The sequence below is a fragment of the Zootoca vivipara genome, chromosome 6, assembly GCF_963506605.1.
Source record: "Zootoca vivipara chromosome 6, rZooViv1.1, whole genome shotgun sequence".
Classification (NCBI taxonomy): domain Eukaryota; kingdom Metazoa; phylum Chordata; class Lepidosauria; order Squamata; family Lacertidae; genus Zootoca; species Zootoca vivipara.
This window is the reverse complement of record NC_083281.1, coordinates 536633-562057: the sequence shown is the minus strand read 5'-3', so window position 1 is coordinate 562057 and position 25425 is coordinate 536633. Positions and strand designations below refer to the sequence as shown.

At 50.8% G+C, this 25425-nt stretch overlaps 1 protein-coding gene across 1 annotated transcript in view; it reads right to left on the bottom strand.

Annotated features, from left to right (window-relative positions):
* Positions 1-25425, bottom strand: part of INSR (insulin receptor) — a 58256-nt gene that overhangs the window by 28073 nt on the left and 4758 nt on the right. The window contains exon 2 of the mRNA XM_035116977.2: positions 14790-15338. Within this exon, the coding sequence (XP_034972868.1) occupies positions 14790-15338 (549 nt within the window). The remainder of the gene's footprint in view (positions 1-14789; positions 15339-25425) is intronic.

Here is a 25425-nt window from a genome sequence, read left to right as displayed (position 1 = left end):
CTAGTCAGAACACTCTAATCACTACACCCCACTGCCTCTCAGGTTCAAGGTTATTTTTCAGTATTCTTTTTCGCTACCTAATTGAGCTAGTCTAGGCCACGGAACATTGCCATTACAACTGTGGCAACCTGCAGAGCTGAATCCTGTTATTTCTTTACTGGCAGTTGTTGCAACTAATCTGGATTTCCCTTTCCTTTCTTTGCTTGCCTGTCGTTATAATAATAATAAATAATAATAATAATAATAATATTTGGAGTAAAGCAAACCAAAACACCTGGCCTGAGTCCAGACCACAAGCCGTGGGGAGGAGGAGGAGGAGATATATAAACATACTGTATATCTATAGATATGTAACATGGCTGCAGATCCCAAGAAATCCAGGCCAGAAAAAACGGTTCCCCCAGGAGAACCGCCCTCTCCCTGAACCAATGCCTTGGCTGCTTGGAGTAGCGAAGGGAGGGGGGCGTCATTCAAGACATTTCTTCTGCCTCTGCACAAAGCAAACAGATCTTTAACCCCTTCGGCCTCTTCCCCCGGCTGATAAAAAGCCTCCAGCTGAGATCCGGTGCTGGAAAAGTTGCAAGGAGAGTTGAGAAGCCACGTTGCATCGGGGCTTGCAATAAACAACATGCGAGATCCGACAGCAGAAGCGACAGTGGCCAAAAAAAAAAAAGGAGCTTAGCGAATGGCGTCGCCTGGAGACACATGCAAGGAAGACCCGCCGAGGGAGCTGCCTTATAGAGCCAGGCACCGGCTGGCAGTGGCTTGTCAGGGTTTCAGGGAGGGGGTCTCTCCCCAGGCCTTGCTCATTGCTGCTGGCACAGACCGGCAGCAGTAGCCCTCTGGGTTTTTAGATGGGGTTTCCTCTACTAGTGACTGACCTTCGGCGTTTGAATCAGGTGCCCACCTGCCAAGTCAAAACCCTTCCCTTAGAAATAAAGTTCAGATTGACTGTTATCGGGAAGTTTCTAAGGTCTGGCGTTATATTATGTTTTCGTTTTTGCTGGAAGCTGCCCAGAGTGGCAGGGGAAACCCAACCAGATGGGAAGGGGTATAAATAATAAAATTATTATTACTACTACTACAGCCCTCGTTGCTCTGAAAAGAGCTGGATTGAATGCAAAATTGAATATCCGACTATAGACCTTTAGGCTTGCTGGAAACCGTGGGAGGAGAAGGGGCTCAAATCCTGCTTGTGGGAGTCCTCTCTGGGGTGCCTGGTTGGCCGCTGTGGCTGGGGCAGGTGGGCATCCTACAAATAACAAAATTATCACCGTTCTTCTTTAGGGTGCTGACTTAGATGGTCCCCCTTTGGCCCGACCCAGCAGGCTCTCTCAGTAATGCCTGCACTGACCGGCAGCAGCTCTCCAGGGCTTTCCCCCAGCCCCGCCCAGACGTCCCTGGGGCCTTCTGCATGCAGAACAGGTACCCTAACCACTAAACTGTAGAAAGAGGCACCGATGCCCCACAAAACATCGGAACGGAAGGATTTTCCCAGGAGCCAAGCAGGCGGGATTCGAATGCAACTCTCCCTGCTGCAGAGGCACCACGATGGTGGCCAGGATCACCCTCTTTTGGAGCCACCCTGTGCACTTCGCTGAGACAGCAACTGTGGAAAACTTCAAAGTTCCCAGGTTGAAGTGAGAAACCCAGAGAGAGAGAGAGAGAGAGAGAGAGAGAGAGAGAGAGAGAGAGAGAGAGACTGCCGGTCTGTGAAGGCAACGTGGGGCCAGGTGGGCCGACTTATAGAATCATGGAATTGTCGCGCTGGAAGGGACCCAAAGAGTCATCTAGCCCAACCCCCTTTGGGAAAGCCCATAGCGCAGGAAAGCAAGCCAGTCCGGAACGGAGGATGCCACCCAGCACACGCCTTCTGCACGGGCAACACCGACTGGAATATGGGTGTGTTGGATCCACTCCTGAGCCAGAGTCGGGACCCGATCGAGTCCCAGCACACACAGAGGTCTGGGTCTGGGGCAGAGGGGAGAAGAGAGGGCTGCTGCTGCCTCCGCCAGCAGAACTGCTGACAACTCTGCAGGGAGGGCGCGCCTGGGCTTTGAGGTTTGTGTTTTGTGCGAGGCCCCTGCCACACACCCCGAAGACTCAGTGTCCTGCTGGCGGGAAATGAACTCTCATCTGCCACAAAATACCCCCACCCTATAAAACAGGCATCCTTTCAGCTGCAGGGTGGTTCCCTCTGGCCTTCTCAGCCCCTAAGAAGAGCAGGCTGAGGGCCCGTTTAGCCCAGCATCCCGTTCTCAGGATGCCCCAAAGGAAACTCGCCAGCAGAGCCCTCTTGCCTCCTCTGGGCCCCAGCAAGCCGTACGCAAGACGCAAGGCGGCCTCAAAATGTGGAAGGAGAGGACGGCCCTCGGGGCTAGGAGCTGTCGGCTGCCCTCTCCTCCACGAATTCATCCAGTCCTCCTTCCCAGCCGCCCAGGCTGGCAGCCTCCCCCAACTCCTGCGGGAGGGAGTTCCAAAGCTTTACACAGCTCCTTCACCAGATCCTTTCCCCAACGCGCCTTTCCAGCAGGCATCTCCACCTTAGTCTGTGTCCTGAACTGGCAGGACAACGGGGAGCAGGAAGAGGATCCTGCTTGGGGGGGGGAGCCAGGGCTGGGACACCCCAGGGCAAGCCAGGGCCTTGGGGGGCAGGACGCCTAGGCTGCTGACTGGAGCTGGTTATCGGCAGCATGTGACAAGCCTGCTGAGGAATCCGCCCCGGCTGCCAAGATGCTACTGGGCCAAATTTAAAGTGTTGCTGTGGGCGGGCGAAGCCCTGACTCTGAGATGAAGTTGCCTTTTGCTGCCTGCTCCTGCGGATCCTTGGGTGTCTATTGAGGAAACACTGTGAGCTGCTCCTTACAGGCCGACGCAGCCCTGTGAACAGAGTTCCCTGCCTTTCCACATGACTTGTTTTCATCTATTAGACTTGCATGCTGCCCTTCGATAAAAATATACAAGCTAAAAAGCACAAATGAATAGTTAAAAGAACAGAACCACCACCTCCCCTATCACAAACATGTTTATAGTACTTCTTAGTTATTGGACTTCTTAAGGAGACAAGGCATTTTGCCTTTAAGACAACACCTTAAACCCTTTCTTGTAATTTAATTCAATATTACCCCGCCATGTTTTCATTCTCCTGCTTCCCCTGTCTTTGATTCTGGTGGTTTCATGTTACACCACTTTGATAAATCTTAAATTCTTCTCAGTTGGGTGGTGTAGAAATTAAGGTATGTCTGAGTAAAGACACAGGACCCGAGCATGAGAGAAACGATCTCCCCGCTTGCGACTCCCCAGTATGCTGTATCCAACAGGAGAGGGAGAGCACGGCCCTCGTAGCCAGTAGACGCTAGCAGCCTCCTCAACCAATTTATTTTAAAAAAACCACACCTTTTAATGCCGCGGGAGCAGCTGGCCAAGCCCCCTCCTCTTCCACATGGCTGACCCAAATAAATGAATGGAAATGTCCCTCTCCCAGCTCCTTCCCCGCTCAAATTTTGCATCCAACTGAGTCTTCCTCGCAGCAGACCCAAACTTCAACTTCCATATCTATGCAGGGGCTGGGGGAATAAAATTGAACTTGACGGCCACTTCCTTTTCAACAAGGGTGACCCCGAAAATACGACGCCGGCCTCCTCGCCTCAAAAAGAGCCAAGAAAGGTTCAGGGAGGGCGAGCAAAACGAGATGGGGGGTGGTGGTGGTGGAGCAACGTCCCTTCAAGGGCAGCGGTTGGGAAAAGGCGACTGAGCAGCGACAGGTTAAGAGCTAGAAGAATTATGCTGCCGCCTGGAGAAAGCAGCAGAAAATAGTCTCTCTCTCTCTCTCTTTTGCACAATATTGGCGATTCTGGAGAGATAATAGAAAGCCCTTCTTCACGCAGAGTTTAACTATGGAACTCTCTCCCACAAGAGGCAGCCGCCAGTTTGGACGGCTTTAAAAGAGGATTAGAGAAATATTAGAAAGAGGCCACTGGCAGGGCGCTGCTAGCCCCAATGGTTATGCTTCCTCTCTCTGTGGTTTGAAGCGATGATGTTTCTGAAGTCCAGTCCCAAGCTCAGGTCCTGCTTGCAAGACCACGGCGAGAACGCGAAGCCTGACTAGATCATAGAATCATAGAGTTGGAAGAGACCACAAGGGCCATCCAGTCCAACCCCATGCCAAGCAGGAAACACCATCAAAGCATTCTTGACATATGCCTGTCAAGCCTCTGCTTAAAGACCTCCAAAGAAGGAGACTCCACCACACTCCTTGGTAGCAAATTCCACTGTCGAACAGCTCTTACTGTCAGGAAGTTCTTCCTAATGTTTAGGTGGAATCTTGACTCATGTCAAGTTTGTGGTCTACCAAGACTCCTAGGTCCTTTTCACATGTACTGCTCTCAAGCCAGGTGTCACCCCCATCCTGTATTTGTGCCTTTCATTTTTTTTTTTTGCCCAAGTGTAGTACTTTACATTTCTCCTTGTTAAAATTCATCTTGTTTGCTTTGGCCCAGTTGTCTAATCTGTTAAGGTCATTTTGATCCTGTCCTCTGGGGTATTAGCCACCCCTCCCAATTTGGTGTCGTCTGCAAACTTGCTCAGGATGCCCTCAAGCCCATCATCCAAGTCATTGATAAAGATGTTGAATAAGACTGGGCCCAACTAGATGAGCAGGGAAATATGTTCTTCCGCAACAGCCAGTGGGGTGGATCCTGCGCTTGTTTTCTGCTCGGAACCTGGGGGGTCCATCATTCATTGGAACTTGTTTTGTTTTTACAACTCAAAGCAAGAGTCCTGCGATTCGGTTTCACGTTGATGCAAAAAAACCCCAACCCCTCAGTGAAATTTATCTGCAAAGGAAGCAGCTTCAAACAATAAATAAATAACGCGCATTTTAAAACAAGCACAAAAACCAGTTTTCTTCTTCTTTAACTCATTCATCTTTTTTATCTGATGATAGCAGGGAAGCAACAGGCCCTCCGGCCATCTGAAGAGTGAAACTGGAGTGGGTGTGTTTGTATATGTGCATGAGAGAGAGAGAGAGAGAGATTTCCCCGATTCTGTCACACACATGCAGAATGAAAGCTGCCTTGTCCAGAGCCAGTTTTGTCCACTGGGCTCAAGACGGTCTACACGGGCCGGCAGCAGCAGCGATTCGGGGCGGGGAGGGAGCCCAGAGAAAAGGGATCCTACAAGGCATGACCAAGGAAGAGGGGGAAGGAGCAGATCCTGCCACCACCTTGGCGCTCTCCATCTCTGCTCCAAGAAGTGGAAGGGACCCCGAGACGCATCTAGTCCGACCCCCTGCAATGCCTCTATTCAGAAAGGGATGCAGTCACTGACCACCGGACGCCTCTGTTCTGAGATGCGTTTTTAAAAATCTGCTCGAGGTCAAGAAGAAGAAGAAGCAAGTTTCTTTTCAGCTCCCAATTTCCCCTGAGCTCCTTTCTCCACCCCACCGGTTCCCCTGTGGCATACGGCAGCCGTTCTGGTTTCCCCTACACACATAAACCCTTCTCCTTCTGCAAGAGTCAGCCTCCCTGTTTGCAAACCCAGGACGGTTATTATGCAAGCCCAAAAGCCACAGAGGGGAAAAACAACAGCCTTGTACTCAGCAGCACTGAATTGAGGCAATAGGATCCCCCCCCTCCTCCCCAAAGCAATTGCACAAAGGGGTTTGGGTGGGGAGGGAAGGGAACACCTTTGGCAGAGCGAGTGAAAAGTAATAATGAAGGGAGTTGCAAAAGCATCTCCCCAAGGAGCTGCTGGCGAAGAGCTCCGTGAAAATGCCAGGCGGATGCATTGAAGAAAGAAGATTCTCAGGAGGAAAGCCCACCACGGCCAGAAGCAGCAAGAACAGAGGGCTTGCAGGCTTTGAAGTCAAGGAAGCCCCCTCTGTGCAGGAACCTGGCGCCAAAGGAGGAAACATCTGCCCAATCTTCACCACAACCTAATTAAGCCGTGCCCCGGCCTCTAGTGCTTGACCGCTAGAAATAAATTTTAAAAAGAAGGGATGCAGAAAGGTGGCATCCAGCTGTTGGGGGTCCCAGCTCTGCTTGGCATCTGCCACCCTCTGCACGCCCGGGTCAAGAGCCAGGATGCAACCGCTTCCCGGGGCAGGAAGGAAGGTGGCGTCTGGGCAGCCATGCTCTCCTGACGTGACCCCCGGGCTGTGATGTCAGCTCCAGAGAGGCGGCGTTCACCGGCCGGCCACCCTATTCCTCGTGAGTCCTGTTGTGGCCGCTTGTGCCCGTGACGGTGTGGGGGTGGTTTCTGCATGGTCCTGCTTCCAAATACAAAAGGTTCTGGGAGGCAGGGACCTTGGTTTCCACTTGCTGCCTGTCCCAGAACTTCCTGCAGAATCCCTCACAGCTGTAAGAGGAAGACAGAGAAGGCCTAAGGGAGATTTTGTTCCAGAACGATGGAAGAAAGAGCCTGCTGGGTCAGCCCAACAGGAGCCCATCTTGTCCGCAGTCCTGCTCTTCTCACTGTGGCCAGGCAGATGCCCCAAAGGGAAGCCTGCAAGGGGGGGGAGACTTCTTCCTGTTCACTTTCTCCACATCAGGGTATAATCACAGAATTCTAGAATTGTAGAGTTGGAAGGTACCCCCAGGCATAGCTGCCAAGTTTTCCCTTTTCTCACGAGGAAGCCTATTCAGCATAAGGGAATTTCCCTTAAAAAAGGGAGAACTTGGCAGCTATGCCCCCAGGAGTCATCCAGTCCAACCCACTGCAATGTGGGAATCTCAGCTAAAGCATCCAGGACAGAGGGTCATCCAAGTTCTGCTTAAAAACCTCCAAGGAAGGAGAGAGTCCCTCCTATTGTCAAATGCAGAACTGGCAGGGAACTTTAGCTGACAATTCACAGGGGCGGCTCGTCACTAATCCACCTGCTTGCTGAACCAGAACCAACCAAATGAGCTGAATTTGCAAGGGGAAAAGCTCTGCTAAAAAGAAAACAGTAGCCCTGGAAATCCGCGAGGAGGAAGCTTTTGGTAAGAGCCCCCCAAATGCCTCGAGAGCACTCTGCCAGGGTAGCTGATGCGGCCATGTATTTCGAGGTCAAAACCGCAATAAATCAGGCCTGAAAGCGAGGCAGGAGGTCACTGTGACCAGAGAGTGGCGATTTGGAGCAATGGTGTGGAAGCCACACGGAACAAGGAAAACCCAGGCAGCTTCAGCATGGTTGCAGTTTGGGGGAAGAGCCCATTTTGGGACAGGCGCCGTTTCAAAAAGGCAGGAAGGCCCAGGTGCCCATGGCTTTGCTGAAAGGGAGAGGGCTAGGCTGACCTCAGCTGCACCCGGGCAGAGACTCCCCAAGGTGTGACTCGGTGTCCAGGGGGACAAAGACCAGCTGTAGTAAGTGGCTTGGTTTTGAAACGGCGAAGTAAACAGCAAACCTTGCCTCCTGCGCCCGGGACGTTTCCGCAGCCATTCATTCATTCTCAACAGGAGTATCAGAGAAGCTGTTTATTCCACAGCTGCATGTGGAATCTTAAGGCTAACAAAAAACACATATATTTATATTTTCCCCAGGTTTCAAAACTCTGAAATGCTTTATTTCGCTTGTGGATTAAAGACCAGGGGGCAAAGAGGTCCACATCAGATTGCGCGTCCCCAGGGGCCGTGTCTGCAAAAGGGGGCGAAGGGCCCCGGGAAGCTCCGGATCCGACAGGCAACTTGCCGCGTAACATACAAGGGCAGCTCCACATCTGTGGGAAGAGTGAGCCCCGTCTTACGCAACGCGGTTGCAACACGTGAAAGACTTTGCAACCGCGGGTGTCCCAGAGCTCTTGGCATTTCAGCAGTTCATTAATTCGTCCTGTTCTGGCTTCTGACAACGGAGATTTTTATCTCCTCCCCACCCCCACCCCAGCTCCGCAGTTCAAATTTCCAACAAGGGAAAGTTCCCAAATCCCCTTTGCAGAATCTTGAGGGGAGAAAAGGAAATCCCCTCCATTTCCTTCCTCTGGTTCGTACTGAAACATGGACAACCTTATTAAGGGTGGCGGAGGGGGGGGATAGAAATCCGAGGAGCAGGATTTTACCCCTGCGAGGGCCTGCACTTGTTCTTGTTTGGATTCTGGGGAACGCCAGAGAGCGGGAATTCCAGGAAAACATCTGGAGTGAGCCGTGCCCCAAAGAGAGGCAGGGAACGTTTGCTGGAAGAGCTCCAATTACCTAAAGAACGGCAACACAAGCAGAAGAGAAAGAGCAGCAGGGGACCCTCAGCGCTGCTGCCTCACGGGCCAATCCCTCAGGGGAGCAAGAGCAGATGAACCTACCAGACCCTGAGGTCATCTTCTGAGGCCCTTCTTCATGTGCCTCCTCCTCCTCGAGAGGCCGAGGGTGGCAACAAGAGAACGGGGCCGTCTCTGCAGTGGCCCCCCGTTTGTGGGAATGCTCCCCCCAGGGAAGTTCACCTGGCACCTTCATTACACACCTTTAGGCGCCAAGCAAAAACGTTCCTTTTTAGCCAGGCCTTTGAGTGATCTGGTTGACATCCTATACCCTTTTAAAATGTGGCTCTCCTTTTTTGGAAAGGAGGTGTTATTGGGTTGTTTTTATTTTGATTATATACTGTGTAGATAGATAGATAGATAGATAGATAGATAGATAGATAGATAGATAGATAGATAGATAGATATAGATACTGTAGTGGTTTTTATGTTGATCTTTTATGTGAACCGCAGTACAGTATATTAATTCAATAAATAAATAAGCTTGCACCCCAAGGAGGTCACTTCGGTGTGCTGCTAACGCAGCAGTTTGGCTTCACCCCCGGCACGCTCCGTTGCCTCTCGAGACATATTGCCTCTCCAATGCCAAGCCGTAATCATGAGGACTAGAACCTTCATGTTTATTTTGAAGGAAAGGGCCATCGCTCGGCGCCAGAGCACCTGCTCGGTGTCCAAAAGGCCCAGTTCCCCAACGGCGCCTCCGCAAACGGCTGGGAAATACCCTCTCTGCCGGAAACCCTCGAGAGCTGCTGCCTGTCTGTGGAGACAACACAGCTCTAGATTGACTGGTGAGAAGGCACAAACAGTTCCTGCCTTTGGCTCTGGGCTGCTTGTTGTCCCGCCTGCTCGCTCTCAAATTTGTTTGGCAAGTTCCATTCTGCACAGATTTCTTTTTAAAGAAGGAGAGATCTTCATCGTCGTCATCCCCCCCCCCAAGCTGACAGTCTGGGAGCCGCCTGCCGATCCGGGCCCAGCAATTCCAACGTGGCCACATAGCCAGCATTCCACAGGAATTCCAGAGCAACGGGCCTCCCGTGGAAGCTCAGAGGGACAAATGTGTGTGCTCTGCTAAGTGGGAAAGCATGCAGCGGGGAGGCTGCACCGAGGGAGGGCAGGGCGCAACCCGCTCTTGCACCCATGGCCATCACCCAGGGGCCACCCACCAGTTTCTGGTGTGCATTTGGGGGCTTCCCTTACGGGGTCACCTGTGGTTGGCCACCATGACCACAGGTGCCGGACGGGACCCCTTTGGCCTGACCAAGAGTGCCGTGTTCGAAATTAGAATTTTGCATCCGGCGCTGCGTGTCGAAGGAGAGCTATACGGAAATGACGTACCATTGGTATTTAACACCTATAAAATTAGCAAAGATGTATAGAACTGCTTCAAATGTATGTTGGGAGTGTAAGGAGAAGGAAGGCACTTTCTGGGAAATTATATATAATGCGCTGGAAAAAAATGTTTAAAATAACGTCTGTGAAAAAACCAGAGGCTTTTTTTTCTATTAGGAATTTTAGGTGTGGAGTTACCAAAGGAGCAGAAACGATTATTTATCTATGCAATGACAGCAGCGTGGATACTACTGGCCCAGAGATGGAAAGAAGATAAAGTCCCGGCCAGAGACGAAAGGCTGATGAAGATGATGGACTACGCCGAAAGGGCGAAAATGACTGGGGGGAAATCAGAAACCAGGAAGATAGAAACTTTAATAAGGAATGGGGGAAAATTTACAATGTACTTAAGAGAACACTGTAAACAACTAAAAACTTTGGCAGGATTTCAGTACCGCTTGTAGTGTATTAAAAATTAAGGTAAAAATTGGACTACTTAAGAAAAATAGAGAAAATACGTGAGGCAGTTGAAAAAGGGCGGAGGGGAGTCTAAGGATTCAGGGAATCTGAAATGCTGATGATGATGTTTAATGTTTGAATTTAAATGTGCAGTGTAAAACTCAATTAAAAAAAAGTTTATACAAAAATAATTTTGCACCTGGTTATCGGCCACTTGCGGCCGAGTGAAGATGTCCAGGCACCAACAGGAGGTCATTGGATCTGGACCGTTTTCGCACACTTAAGACCCCGTCCTGTAGAATTCTACCTGTTATGTTTTATCCGCACAAGCGGAATGAATTTGAGGGACCAAAAAGCTTTTCCTATGTAGCCCGTGCAGGAGCAGCTCACAGTTTTGAAGAGTATCCCTAGGTTATGAATGGTCCGTGTCACCAAGAAAGAGAGGTCAGAATAGGCCAGTATATACTGTATGCGGACTGTCCCTGGATTGAGGGACTTTAAAAAAAAAGTTCTCAGTTCTCAAACTTGCTCAAGGTTGTTATTTGGATACCAAACACAGCCAGTCCATCGTTTGCAAAAATACAACTTTTGATTTGCCTGGCCCAAAAATGGTATCTAGACCACGGGTAGGCAACCTAAGGCCCGGGGGCCGGATCCGGCCCAATCGCCTTCTCAATCCGGCCTGCGGACAGTCCAGGAATCAGCGTGTTTTTACATGAGTAGAATGTGTCCTTTTATTTAAAATGCATCTTGGGGTTATTTGTGGGGCATAGGAATATGTTCACACACACCCCAAAAAAATAGTCTGGCCCACCACATAGTCTGAGGGACAGTGGACCGGCCCCCTGACCCCTGATCCTAGATATTGTTTTGGCTAGTGCAGCCTTGGTTTAAAGAGCCGTTCCGTGCCTAGCTTATATATGAGACTTTCGAACACCGCCAGCCTGCAAGGCTCTCTGCGTGTTCTCAGAAGCCCCACCTTGCGTGTGTGGGCGATGGAAATATTATCACTTGCTAGGATGGGAAAACGCACGTGCTGCAACCTCCGGTTGCCAACTTCCACCACCAATAATAATAATAATAGATGCGCCAAAGTCTGAAATAAATAAAGAAATAGCCTCCTTCCTTCTCTCACACCAGCAACAGGAAATATATTCCTTTCCTTTGCTTTTCTTGGAGCTTTAAAGAAATATCACACCCTTGAGAACAGGGGTGATTTAATCCAGAGCTATCTATAGGCCCAGCTTCCCGTGTCAAGAGGGGACGGGGTTATAGGGTGGGAGGCGGAAGCAGATTGCAGCAAAGACCAGCTTATGATTTACAGGAATTCTCAGGATTTTTATTTTCATTTTTAAGTCACAGGAAACTGTTGCTAAGGAATGTTCCCCCACCTAAGCAAACATTACAAGACTCTGTTTTTCCCACACACACCTCTGAACTTTGCCACCCTCTGAGAAGGCAAAGTCTCGGCAGCAAGGAAAGGAGGGTTTTTTAAAAAAAAATTGAGGAAGTGAGGCTGTTCCTGCAGGCAAAGAGCTTTCCTTGGGCTCCCCAACGCATTTCAAGTGTGCTGCGAGTTGCTTGGAGACCTTCGGGGAAGAAGGGACCCACAAGCCTAGGAAATGAATTCTAATAATAATTCCTTGCTCTCTCCCTACAGCAGTTGTAAATCAGCAGCAGAGGAAAACCCAGGAAGAAATTGGGGGAAACCTGGGCCAGCCAGCCAGCAAGCCAAAGCCAGGGTTGGAGTGGCCAGTTTGGGGAGCAGTAGCGGAAAGATGGAGGCTGGGGGGGGGGGAGATGCAACTGTGAGGGAGCTGAAATGGAAAATACGGACGTGTTTGAGAGGAAAACCCTCGTCTTGCCAGGATTCACGGCTGAGGCCTCAGCACCCACCCACTCACGCCTGCCTTGTTTTGTCTGCTGGATCAGAGAGAGGAGGAGAGATTAGCCGGGGCAGGAGACTGGCAAATTGTTCTTTGCAGGGGGTTTGAGGCCCTGGAAAGAGGAGCGGCACCCCTCAACTTCGGCATAAACAACCCTCTCGCCCTGCACCGCGGTCGCTGGATGCAAGCCAGGGGTCCAAAAGGAACATGCATAAAAAAAGGCTCCTGGATAGAGGCCACAAGCAGAACCTGGGCGCAACACCACCTCCCTCCCCACCCTATTTACCCATAAGAGTATTTGCATACTGCAGTGTCAAAGCAGGTTTTCGGCAATAAAAGCATAAAACCCTGCAACAAAAGCCATTAAAAGACACCAATTCACTGTTGTGGAAGGACGTCTTCTTAATGGAGATTCCTGGACTGCAGGGGGGGTTAAGGGTCCCTTCCGACTTTACAATCCTGTGGCTCTACAGCAGCCTGCATAGGCCTGGTGGAATGGGAAAGTTCTCAGCAGGCATAGAAGACTCCTGCTGAGCCTCTAGTGGCAGGGAGTTCCACAGGGCCGGTGATGCTAAAGGCTTGGTTTATTGTGATCCCCAGCAACTGGCATTTGGAGGCGGCAGAGGGAGAACACAGCCATCGGGGCCACGGAGAGCTTTATTCCCTATCTTAATTTGCTTAACCCCCCCCCCCTTTAAAGTCATTCATAAGAATATAAGAAGAGATCTGTAGCAGCCCCCCCCCCTTGGTTCAGCCTCCTGTCCTCCCAGGGAGCCACAAAATGCCCCCAGGGGAAGCCTTTACAAGCAGGACCCGGCACAAGGGCAGCAACTCTCTCCACTTGCGATGATTCCCAGCAGAACCGGCACCTGCATTTTCTGCAGAGGAGGGGACCTAGCTGTGGGGTCTAATAGCCCCCCAACAGCCTTGCCCCCTCTGTGAATTTGTCTAATCTGTGCAAACATACAGCAGCTGCTGTCTACGTAGCAAGCTCCTTCGAAATCTGGCAGTCAAAATATACACAAAGGAAGTTCGGTCGTGGCAGCAGTTTGTGGCGTTTAAAAAGCTTTCTCCAAGCGCTCTCTCTCTCTGTGTATGTGTGTATATATATCTCTCACCGGCTGCAAACGCTACCAGTCCAAATGTTTTGAGCTTGTAAAACAATTAAAGAAAAATAAAAGAACGTAAGAACGCAGAACCTACAAGGAAGCTTTGGGCAGGTTAAGTAAACCGGAGAACGAGCTTTGCCATCACAAAGCCTTTGTTGTCTCTTCTCTCCTAGCAAGCAAGACCCAAACATTGACAGGAGAGATTCCAAAGAATGACAACTGGAAAGTAAACATACCAAAAAAAAAAAAAACATTTCCAGGCAGAAGTTAAGCAGCTACTGAAGTTAAATCGAACACAAAGCATCAGGGTTTGCTTCAGAAACTTGAAGCATGCCAAAGCGGGGAAGGAAACCGGTTTTGGACTTTGGTTAGTCCACCTGCTGCTGTTTGGTACCCACAGATATTTGTGAGCGGGCTTCTCCGCTGCAGCGACCCTCAAAACAGAAACCAAAAACCAGCGCAGCCGCCCAAAACGAGTTGCGAGTTAAGACTTTCCAACAACGCCTGCCACTGGAAGAGCAAACCTGCCCAGGGGTCTCACTGAAAGGGGAGTCTTAAAAATCACCACCACCACCACTGGGTTTTGGCTAAACCACTGGTCTTCATTTAGTAGTCATGCGAGGGTGGCACTATGTCTATTGCTCCATGAACTGCCACTTTCAGATTCATAGCGTGCATTATTTGCACTATTAATTCGAAAGCAAATAGGAAAGGGTGGGTCCCGCGGTACAGGCTGGGCCCCAGTCAGAGGTGGGGGCTTTGTGTCTGGGCCAGTTAAAGACCGCTGCCCTCGGCAAACACCACGGACTCCGCCTAGCAGCAGAACGTAATAATTTATGTTACCAAACTTGGGTATTCCGAGGAACCCCGAGGCAGTGAGGTGCACACGGCTCTTCCTCCTCCGCATTTCATCCACACAACCACCCTGCAAGGTAGGAGAGGCTAAGCCAGGCATCCCCAAACTGCCCTCCAGAGGTTTTGGCCTACAGCTCCCATGATCCCTAACTAACAGGACTAGTGGTCGGGGAAGATGGGAATTGTAGTCCAAAACATCTGGAGGGCCACAATTTGGGGATGCCTGGGCTAAGCCCATGGTTCCCAACATGGGGTACATGCCCCATGGGGGGGCAATTTGATTTTCAAGGGGGACAATTTGAGAATGTGTTCCAGTCGTACCTTGGTTCTCTAACAGATTGCGTTCCGGGAGTCTGTTTGACTTCTGAAACTGTTCAAAAACCAAGACATGGCTTCCGATTGGCTGCAGGATCATCATGCAACCAATCGGAAGCTGTGCCGGACGTTTGGCTACCGAAAATCATTCAAAAACCAGAACACTCCCTCCCAGTTTTTGATCCGTCGGGAGCCGAAACATACGAGTTCCAAGGCATTTGGCAACCAAGGTACCACTGTATCAAATGAACGGCCTTTTAGGCTTCATCCACGTGAATAGGAGTTCACTTTCTGAATAATAAGAATTATATGTCATGGGAGGGGGGGCACCAGAATTTTAGAGATGCTTAGGTGGGGCATGGCCCCCCTCCCCAAAAGGTTGGGAACCACTGGGCTAAACGGTGTTTCTCAAACTAGGGTTCCCAGCGACTGGGCTACATACAATACCCATCACCCCTGACCTGCTAGCTAGGGATGGTGGGAGCTGTAGTCCAAAAGCAGCTGGAGCCCCAAGTTTGGGAAATCCCGGATTAGAGCAGAGGCCCATCCAGGCCAGAATCCTGTTCTCCCCAGCGTAAGAGCAGCAGCCAGCATTCAGAGGCCTCCCTTACCTCTCTGGCAATGCTCGTGGCTCCAGCAGCGCTCAATGTAAATGCTGTTGATCACCGTCGGGGAGCAGACACTCTTCCCCTTCGCCTTTCCGGGGCAGATGTCCCCGCACTCCTCGTCCCGCTTGTTGGCGACGATGTAGTTGTCCTCGACGGAGTCCACGATCCGGGACCAGTCGATGGTGGACAGGTAGCACAGCTCGGCGTTCTTCTCGATGCGCACGGCCCCCCGGGTGATGTTCATCAGGCTCGGCAGGCCCACCTCCTTCAGGTGAACCATCTCGAAGATGACCAAGGCGTAGTTGAAGAAGAGCCGCGTCCCCCGGATGACCGTCAGGTTGGGGAAGAGCGTCTTGAGGCTCTCCAGGCCATAGACCCGGAACAGCAGCAGGTATTCGGTGACCATGGTGAGCTTGGGGAAGCTGAGGCCCCGGAAGTTCTCCGTCTTGGCCCCGAACATGAGCAGAATCTGCAGGTGGCCCTCGATCACCGTGCAGTTCTCGAGCTGGCGGAAGTTGGAAATGTCGTTCCGGATGTTCATACTCGGGCAAACTGGAAAGAGAACCGGGGGGGGGGCACACAAAAATGGTTAAAATAATCTGCTGGGAGAGATTTCCAGGCGCCAAACAGACACCTCTCCTCCCAACAGGCAGCGGCAACAGCTTGTAAGTGTTTGAAATTAGGCAGGCGCCAGGCACATTTTGCACCTGGCTATTGGCCACTTGCAACCAAGTGAAGATGCCCAGGTGACAGGATGGCGCCCGACATCTCCACCACCTGGAGGTGCAGGCCAGGGGACCTTGCCTGTTTTCACACACCAAGACAGGCATAGGCAAACTCGGCCCTCCAGATGTTTTGGAACTGCAATTCCCATCATCCCTGACCACTGGTCCTGTTAGCTAGGCATCATGGGAGTTGTAGCCCCAAAACATCTGGAGGGCCGAGTTTGACTATGCCTGCACTAATACCCCATCCTGTAGAATTATATCCGTTGCATTTTATTTGCGCAACTGGTCTGAATCTTAGGAACCAAAATGCTTTTTCCGTGCAGCCCGAGCAGGAGCAGCGAATGACATTATAGCAAATTGCTGTCGCTTGTCTTTCGCTTCCTCCTGCTCGCCGTTGAGAAGAATATTCCTATGTTATGAATGGTCCATGTCCCTACTGAGAGAAAGAGGGTCAGAATAGCTCAATATCTATTTGGACTGTCCCTGGCTCAAGTGACTTTCCTTCTTTCCGTTCTCAAAGCTCTCAACCTGGCTCAAGGTTGTCATCTGAACAAGCCAGATGTTCAACTGAGAATCAGCCACAGTCAGCCCATCATTCGAAAAATAAGACTTTAGAACTGTCTTGCCCCAAAATGGCAACTAGGCATTTTGTTTTGGAGACTGTAACCCCGATTTAAGGAGGCGCCTGACATCCAGCTTATATATCTGAGTTTCTAACATGGCTGTAACTTCAAGCGCTGCAGGTTTGCAACTGAACCGAGTTCCACTCCGAGCAGAGCCACTGAAACGAACAGGGCTACATCAGTCGGGGAGGAACTTAAGCTGGATACAACCCACTGCCTGTTTCTTCATCTTTGATATTGCTTAGGAGGTGTGATGGCGGTGACGGGTTCTTTTTTGGAGGGGTGGTGTGTGTGAAAATAAGGAAAATAAAAAAGACAATTACATTAAGAGGGCCTTTGGGTTTCCTTTTCCAGCCACTCAGCCCAAAAGGGCAAACCCGCAGCGTGTGAAAACCCCAAACCCCTTGCCATTTTTGGGGAGAGGGTTGCCCACCCCTTGCCTGGCCTCCATTTCACTTGGGCCAACCCAGAGGGCCAGTCTTGGGAATCTGAACCCAGCCAGGCCAACTATCTGCCTCTGCCTCCCCCCCCCTGCCAGAGCCCTTGGCCATGAGGACGCTCTGGTGTCATAATCTGATTTAGACATGCTAATCTGCATTGGATAACCAGAGGGCCGGGATTAATATCCCCTCCCAGCTGCGGGATAAGCTGCCGGTGCTTAAAAGGCTTCATCTCCAAAAGCCAATTTGGATGGCTCTGAAAGGGGATTTGAGCTAATATGTTCAGCGGCCACTGGCCACGAGAGTGACGGGCCACCCTATCAGCGTTGGGAGGGAGCGGGTTGTATTTTATCCTGTTTGTTACTGGATTTATAGCACGCCTTTCTTCCCAGAGTAGACCCACAGAAATTAATGGGCCTGATTAGTTAGCACGTGTCCTTCAATTTCAACGGGTTGGCAAAACTCGTACTCAAAGCAGATCCACTGAAACCAGCAGATAGGATGAATAGGACTAGGCGATATATCAATATTGTGATACAGTACCGGTTTCATGATTCTTGGCAATATGTCAAGGATCATTATACTTGTGCACTGTGCAGAAATCACAATGCGGAGAAAAGCGTGGAGCCAGCCAGTGACTTCTCCATAGCTCCATCCTTATTTCGGACATCGTGATATAATATCAGTACAGTGGTACCTTGGTTCTCAAACTGAATCCGTTCCAGGAGTCCGTTCCAAAACCAAAGTGTTCCAAAACCAAGGCGCCCTTTCCCATAGAAAGTAATGCAAAACGCATTAATCCGTTCCAGACTTTTAAAAACAACCCCTAAAACAGCAACTTAGCATGAATTTTACTCTCTAATGAGACCATCGTTCCATAAAATGAAAGTGATAAACAATGTACTGCAGTCACTCAATCACTAGCTGAACTGGGTTCCACACAGTCACAAAAACAAAAGAGCCGCAAATGCAAAAATGCAAAATAAACAGCAAAAACAGACAGACCTCAGCGTAAAACTCAAATTGGATGTGTGGCACTCAAAATGGAGCACTTTTGGCTTCCGAAATAAGTTTGCAAACTGGAACATTTACTTCCGGGTTTGCAATGCTTGGGTTCCAAGTTGTTTGAGTACCAAGGCATTTGAGAACCAAGGTACCACTGTATATCACAACTGGTGGCATGTTATGACACTGAAAAGCAGATATCACCCTGCCCTATTGATAAATGCAAAGTCCGTCGATTCCAAGGGGTCTTTCTTATCTGAATATTACTATTATTTGTGGTGTTCCTATCCTGCCCTTTTCTCTAAACGGCTGCACGTGTCCCGGAGGGAAGGAGAGCTAGGCCAGAGGTGGGGCTAGAGGCGGCCAAGGCCAGGCAACCCAATATCTGCAAAGGTCACCCATGCTTAACCCCGACAAATGTCACCGCAAGGCATCCAGCTAGGCCACTTCCCTGCGTGTCCTTTTGTAGGTGAGCGGCCGCGGCCTATGGCCAGGTATTTGGAAACGCCTCGCCAGAGCCCGCCCGCAAGTTCTGGGGATTGCCAAAAGCCCAGGACGCTGAATGTTGCTGCAACTTGAGCCGGTGCTCATTCAGGAGCCGCTCAGGAAGGAGGGAGCCGGAGGGGACAAGCGTTGGTCTTTCCGGGGGGGGGGGGTGCGGGGAGCTGGGAAACAGAGTAGTATCCTAGCCCTCCTCCTTCCCACTCAAGACACGCAGCTCAGCAAGGCCGGCTCCAGAGTTGCCTTCTCCCCATCTAATTAAAACACGAAAGCTCCTTTTATGAGTAATCATTTAAAGTCCATTAATCACAAATAAAATAAAATTTAGCTGGCAGTGCTGCTGCGGAATCTGGAACAATATGGCTGCTCGACAGCATTCTTCTGGCAAGAGGTCCAGGCCGTCTTGTAAATCGTCAGTGGAATTTTTCACCTTCCCCTCTTTTTAAAGATGCAGAAAGAAATGTGGCGTCGATCTCGCGTCTTTATAAAGGCAATGCTGGAAAAGGGGCCCCTGGACAACTGTTTCCTCTTAAAAAAGCAAAAAATCAGCAGAGAGACAAAGGAAGTAAAACGTTTGGCCCCAAATACAGGCTAAAAATATTGATCATTTTAAGGATTCCTTGTGGGGCACGTTTAACATATTGATTTAAACAGGTGGTTTCCATTTGGTGCAGAATCCGACCAGAAGCTTTCGGGAAGTCTGCAAACAGCTTTGCCTCACTTGTGCCACGGGGACTAACATTCCCAAGTAGACTGCCTCTGAGTCTGGAGGTTCGACTTAACTATCGCAACTAAGAGCCACTGACAGACCTACCCTGCAGCGGATTAGACTATCTCCCCTTCCACAAGGTAGCTGGAGTTTTCTACACCCTCTCCATTCTCCGTTTTTAATTAAGATATCCGAGTTGGAGGCCCTCGCAGCTCCCAGGCCCATCTAGCTCCTTGCCATCTGCACTGACTGGCAGCAATGACCTGCGGCATTCTGAACGTAAAGCTCAGCTGATTGCCTTGTGCTGTTTGGTCCATCTTACACTTGGCCCCCCCAAGCTGCTGAAACCTCTTCTTTGCCCGGCTGCAAAAGGGGGCAACTGACCCTCAGGTGAGAACAGCCTTGCTGGGGGGCAGGCCAAGGTGGCTCCACCTGGCTCACCCCATGGCTGCCAACCAGATACCCCCATTTTGGGCCAGGGTGCAGTCTGTGAATATGTTCTGTCCCGCCAGCTGAAGACCCAGCCAGACTGGCCTTTTCCCGTTAAGAAGAAAAGATAGCTCAGGTGGCAGAGCCTGAAGCTCTCGATCTCAGGGTCGTGGCTTTTAGTCCCAAACCCTCCTCACTTGTACAACCACCTGTGTCCGATTCTGGCCTTCCCCTCCATGAATTTGAGGCTCCCAAGGAAGCCCCCAGGCGGTGCCTGAGTGCAAGCGAGGACACCCTCCCCATGTGTGGCTCCCAGCAACTGGTAGCCAGGGGCAGAACATGAGCCATCATGGCCAGTAGCCACTTTTCGGGACCTCTTGGAACGAGCTGCCTCTCCACCCACCGCTTGCAAATCCTCGAGGCCTTCCTTGCAATGCTCCTTAGTCCAAACAGCTCAAAACTTGCTTGTCTTTCCTTTAAAGGGGGGTGGGGGAAGAAAACCCAAGTACTGGGGCTTTTCTTTTGGCTGCTGTTCCTGTGCAGAAGGTTAGACTTATTTGTTCACCTTGAAAGCTGCAAGTGCAAACCGTCTTGACAAACAAATCCTTGAGGGAAAATTTGCTTGCTTGAGATATTGCTCCGTTATCTGGCCAGGGAGTTGTTCGGCCAGAGGCACACACAGGTGCCACTCAAGGTCCCTCTCTCCTGGACGGGCCAGGTGGCCACTCTGGCCTCTGGAAGAACCGGCTGGCCTTGAGTTCCGATCCTCCACTACCTCCCTAATTCCCAGAGAAAAATGTTCGGGGAGATTGCAGGGCAGCAGTGAGGTCAAGTCTGCTGGATGGACGCACCTGCACCTTTGTTGAGCCACGCAACCCGGTTCATTTGCTGAACGGCACAATCGCAGAGCTGAAAGGGACCCCTAGGGGACATCTAGTCCAACCCCCCGTGAAGCAGGAATCGCAGTGGATCACGAGTTTCACTGCACATACTGGGTAAGACGGGTGTGTGCTAGAGAGCCATTTATATCCTGGAACGGAGGGCACAGCTCGGTGCTAGCTTTGCATGCTCAGCACCTTCTAGTGGGGCTGAGAAACAAACCCTAGGGAGCCGTTTCCAACACTGAGCAAGGCGGACAGGCTCCCTCACCCCCAGCCTGAGCAGAATCAGAACCTTCTCGGCACACACACATATACCGAAACCCAAATTTTAAAGCAAAGCCTCCTCTCCGCAACATACAAGTCCCAGAAAAAAAAAAGTTGGTTGCCAGCAGGCGGTTTGGGGAGATGGGGGGGGGGGAGAGAGCATCTTACATAAGCTCAGAAGGTAGCGTACCCTTGAGGCATTGAAAGAGCGAGGGCAATTCTGGAACGCAGCAAGAGTATGTTTGTAGTAAACAATCTGGATAACAAACCTTTAATGACTCACGAGGGGCGGCCTCTGCACTTTGCATTTAAAGTAGTACCGTGCGTTGTGATTCGTCCCAGCTTCCACCCACCCACCCACTGCCGGAGTCTGTAGCCTGTGCCATGTGAGTTCTCAAGAGACCCTCTCACAAGAGATGCAATTCTCAGCGCGCTGCCGTTGAACCCTGGAACTCGCCGCCGCAGGAGGCAGCGAGAGTCGGCAACCTCTTTAAAAGAGGGTTCGGGCAAATGCACGGAGGGGAGGTCAAGCGGGGGCAGCAAAAGCTTCCAAATAGTGCTGGCTGGAAAGTGCCGGAGTGGAGACTGTGCTCTTGGGCTCAAGCTCTGCTTGCAGGATTCGCACACGCATCTGGCCGACCCCTGGGAAAATGGGATGGTGGGCGAGAAGAGCCATTGGACTGACCCAGCAAGCTCTTCCGGTGTGCCTTAAAGAGCCAACCCCTCTTCCCCACACAGGGGAACTCAGGGAACTTTAACTCTGTGATGATGGGAACACGGGCCTCCTAAGAGCTACCGGCGCCCGCAACAAACTACAGTTCCCCGGATACTTCCAGGGAAGCTGCAGCTGCCTTAAAGTGGCATGAAACTCTTCTGCCGTCTGACTTCACCCCCAAAGGCGCTCTCTTGCCTTGCCTCCCAACACAGGCGGATGCCAAGCAACTAAGGCTGGGGCCTGGGCAATAACAGAAGAGGAGACTAAGAAGACTCGATATTGCAAATGCCTAGGGGTTCAGCGGCCCCAGGGGCTGGCTAGCCCTTTAAATGAAAGAAACTGGCGCAATCTTTTTGGCAGAAACTCTCCTCTGCTTGCCTAGTTACAGTTCGCCAGAAACAATGCTGGGGCACATTCCCCCACCAGAGCCCCCAATATCTTAGGTTATTCCCAGGGGCTAGGATGGGGAGGAGAGGGAGCTAGCCACACCCTTTGGTCCCTTCCCCCTGTTAAATCAGCTTTTCTCAGCCTGGTTACCCGGACAGGGGGTTGATGGTAGTTGTAGTTCAATGCAGGTTGGTGAAAGTTGCATTCAATATATGAGGGAAGCAGGCTGTCTAAAATATAAAAGAATAGATTTCTCAACAGTTGAGAAATGCAAACGCTGCTTGAAATCAAGCTGCGATTTCTCCAAGTCTGCTGCAGACAGGACAGAATCAGACTAATGCTTCTCTCTCTCTCTCTCTCTCTCTCTCTCTCTCTCTCTCTCTCTCTCTCTCTCTCTCTCTCTCTCTCCCCTCCCTCTCTCTTTACAAGAGTTCTCCAAAGGGCCTTAAAAAACAGAAACAAAACAAAACAAACTCAGTGGGAAAATTTTATTGAATCGTACCCAGGTCTCCGTTTAAAGCCTCCACTTTTATAGTACTGTTAATAAGGCAGCGAAGGGCATGTGGCTCTTTACACACTGGGTTGGTTTGAACTCAAGAGTCCCCAGAGGGGAGTTAGCACCTCTTGCAGAGCAGTTGTGTTTTGGGGCTCTGGGTAGCCTTTGCCAGCTTGGTGCCCCCCCTCCTCCAGAGGTTTTGGTCGGGGCGGCTGCACTCCAGAGCACCTGGAGGGCACCAGGTTGCCGAAGCCTGCCTTGGGGGCGTAAGCACACGCCTTTGGCAAGGACCTGAGGTTGCCTAACAAGCCTTTCTTCACATCGCTGCCATTCCAGGAGCCCAGGAAAGAGGCCTCGGCCAGCCAGGCCTCTGAGGTCCACCGAACCCAGTGCTGGCAGCACTGACTGGCAGCAAGGGCTCCCTGTGGGTTCAGGCACGGGGTAATCCCAGCCTTATGCAGAGGAGCTGAACCTGGGAGCTGCTAGGCATACAAAGCCCTGCTCCTTACCTTAAAGGAAAAACAGGATTCCAGTCCTCATCGTCTCAATCAAGGGCGGATTTAAATAAGGATGCAGGAAGCTACCACTATTCTAGCAAGCTCCATATTGACCACACTGACGTGGCAGCAGCCTCGTACGAAGACGCCACAGAGAATAGAACCTGGGGCCTCCTGAATGCAAGAGGGCTGGTCTACCCCCGGTCATAGTCGCTTTCTATTCTTTCCAACTTTGCTCAACATTTCTGGGCAGCACTTTAAAAGCAAGGACACACGCCCTGCCGTTTTGCACGGGTTGGCAGCCTGCTGCGCGCTTCTGCGGATGGGAAGGCCGAGCGGCAGAAGAGCGGCCTCAAAAACGGTAGCCTGGCGGTCTATTGGCGCTGCCCCAAGCCCCAGAACATTGCTCCGTGTTTTGCATTGTTGTAAAATTTAAGCTGGTTCCTATGAACCCAGAGAAATGGATCTTGACCCAGGGAGAGCTCAAGGATCCAGGCAAGCAGACGAATTTAAGCGTCTCCTGCCCACCAAATAACAGAGACCAAACCAGGACGTACGAAGCAAGGCACTTTTATTTTTGCTGTTGCAACAGGGTCCTTCCTCTCACACAGGAGAACAAGGAAGGAACCCCAAACAAAGATGTCTTGCCCTTCAAAAGAAATTTGAAATTGGTTTCAGCCCACCCCCCAGAAGCATCATCCATATGTCACAGAAGGGGTGTAGCCCAAGACCCCCCTCCCTAGATTCATCATAGGTACATCATGAAAGGGGAGGTCTGGTGGCAGTAATCTGAGCAGTCTGGACCCTGCCCCCTGCCCCCCAAAACCTAATCAACAAAATTGAGAGATATTTACATTTCCCTGTTTCCCAGCCAAGTTAATCACACCCTTTTGTCTGGCAGTCAGGTATCAGGATGCCAGGGATTATCACTTTAATTCCTGAGACAATGAGAAGGTTCCCCCCACCCCACTTCTTCCTTGCAGAGGAACACCTGGTCAGAGAGAGTCAAAATGGTGTCAGTCAGGCCTGTTTTCCTGTGCTGCTTCAGACATGTTTCTGTACATTCATGTACATGTTTTATGAACAATTATTATATATATATAGATATGACCTCAAAATTCTTATAACAGCATGAAAAAAACACTTGCACAAACCCCTGGCGAGTGAGTGGCCGCTTTGACGCCCGCTTTTATATATAGCCAAAGGACGGATATATAGACGGGAGGAGCACAATTATACCCCTCTGTGTTCCAAATGCCACAGTCAAGAGAAGCAGTTTTTGAGGGGAGGGACAGCAAGTCGCAGCAGCGATTCGGGACCCGTTTCAGAAACGCTTGTGGGGAGGCCTAAAAGGCAGCACGACCCAAAGCACCTCTGCTTAAGCGTGGAGGAAACAGCCGTGTTCCTAGTTATCCCTCGGTTAAGCATTGCAACGCACGATGTAAAAATTTAACTTGGATGCATGTAAACATGGCCAGCAGCTGGGTCAGAAGTCACTTGCTCGTGAGTAACCTCACTGTGCACGCACTGACGGAACTATCCCCCCCTCATCTCTCATGTTCAAAGACATGTTGTGATGTGGGGGGTGGACTCCATTGCTCAGCATTGGGCGGGGGAAATGTTCCCCACTGGAAACCAGCTGCTGTCAGCCAGTGTAGCCCATATCAAGCTGGACGGATGATCGTTGCCCAAGGCAGCTTTCACAAGCCTCCCTCCGTGTGTGCTGAGCTCCTTGCATTCTGGCTATGTAGTAAAAGCAGGGGGGGAACCAAAACTTCTTTTCCCTCTCTGCAAAGCCTCCCACTCCCACTTAAGGAACCAACTTTTGGAATCTCGAAACCACGGGGCTTCCCTATACAAAAACAAAAAACAACAAGCCGTATCTGGGGTAAGGAAAAAAAACCCAGCACCAACAACTAAAACAATCCTTAGTCCTGGTCAAGAAGAATAAGAGTTTTGTTTTCCAACGCTTTCAAGGAACGCATTTCAGAAAATGGCTTAGGTCAAGTCCAAGGTTGCCAAACGCATTTCTCAGATCCACCGCCTCATTTTTTCTAACACACGGGGGGGGGGGCAACCAAAGAATGTACAGTACAACTGGGAAAAAGAGAGAGAAGACTACACCAGGGGAAGAATGAAAACTGTGCAGGGTATAACAGCCACCTCTAGCTATTATGGGGTGCTTGTTTGGCACTGCAATGCCTAACTGCTTCCAAACTGATTTTATTTATTTACTTACAAAATTAAAAAAAATTATCCCATCTGTCACCATAAGGTTCCAGGGAGGGGTTACTACAAAACTATGAAAACAGACCGAAGTAAGGTTCCAATGGTGTTTCTTTTTTCCCATTCCAAATGGCAGAGGGCTGTATTAAATTTGCCTCTCCCTCCAGCCCCAAAACAATTCCGCCCTCCCAGCAGATGCAAGACAAGCCACTTCTCTCGGTTCTCGGTGGGCCGGCCTGCTTCCTGAAAGTGTTGCCCACCTCTGGGTTTTGCATGGGCAGAACCAGCCTGGCCTGAGAAGTTGAACGTGCAAAATTGGAAATGCCAGTCCCAGCAAATTGTGGGAGGGGAGGGGAGGGGGCAGGGAGGACACAGGCCCCAGAGTTTTACGGGCTGAACAAACAGGCTGGTTTCAGCTCGGAGCCTGACCTGTGTGCTCACACAAACACGACACATGCAAAATACTAGATGAAGAGAGATTTTCAGACTTGGTCACCTCTGAAGGAGAACCCCTTTTTGCCTCCTTCTGCTTCTCTGGAAACGAGAGGCAGAGAGGATCGCCTGGCAGAATGTGCTGTCGGGGCGAACGTCGGGGAGGAATGGAATATAAAAGCGTGTTTCGTGGAAACGGACCCGGGGAGGTGGGCACTGATGGCAGAGAGCAAACAGAACGGCAGCTTCGTGTTTTGATCCGGGGATAATGGCAGCTGCGCGCATCAAGTGCACAGAGAGCGACGG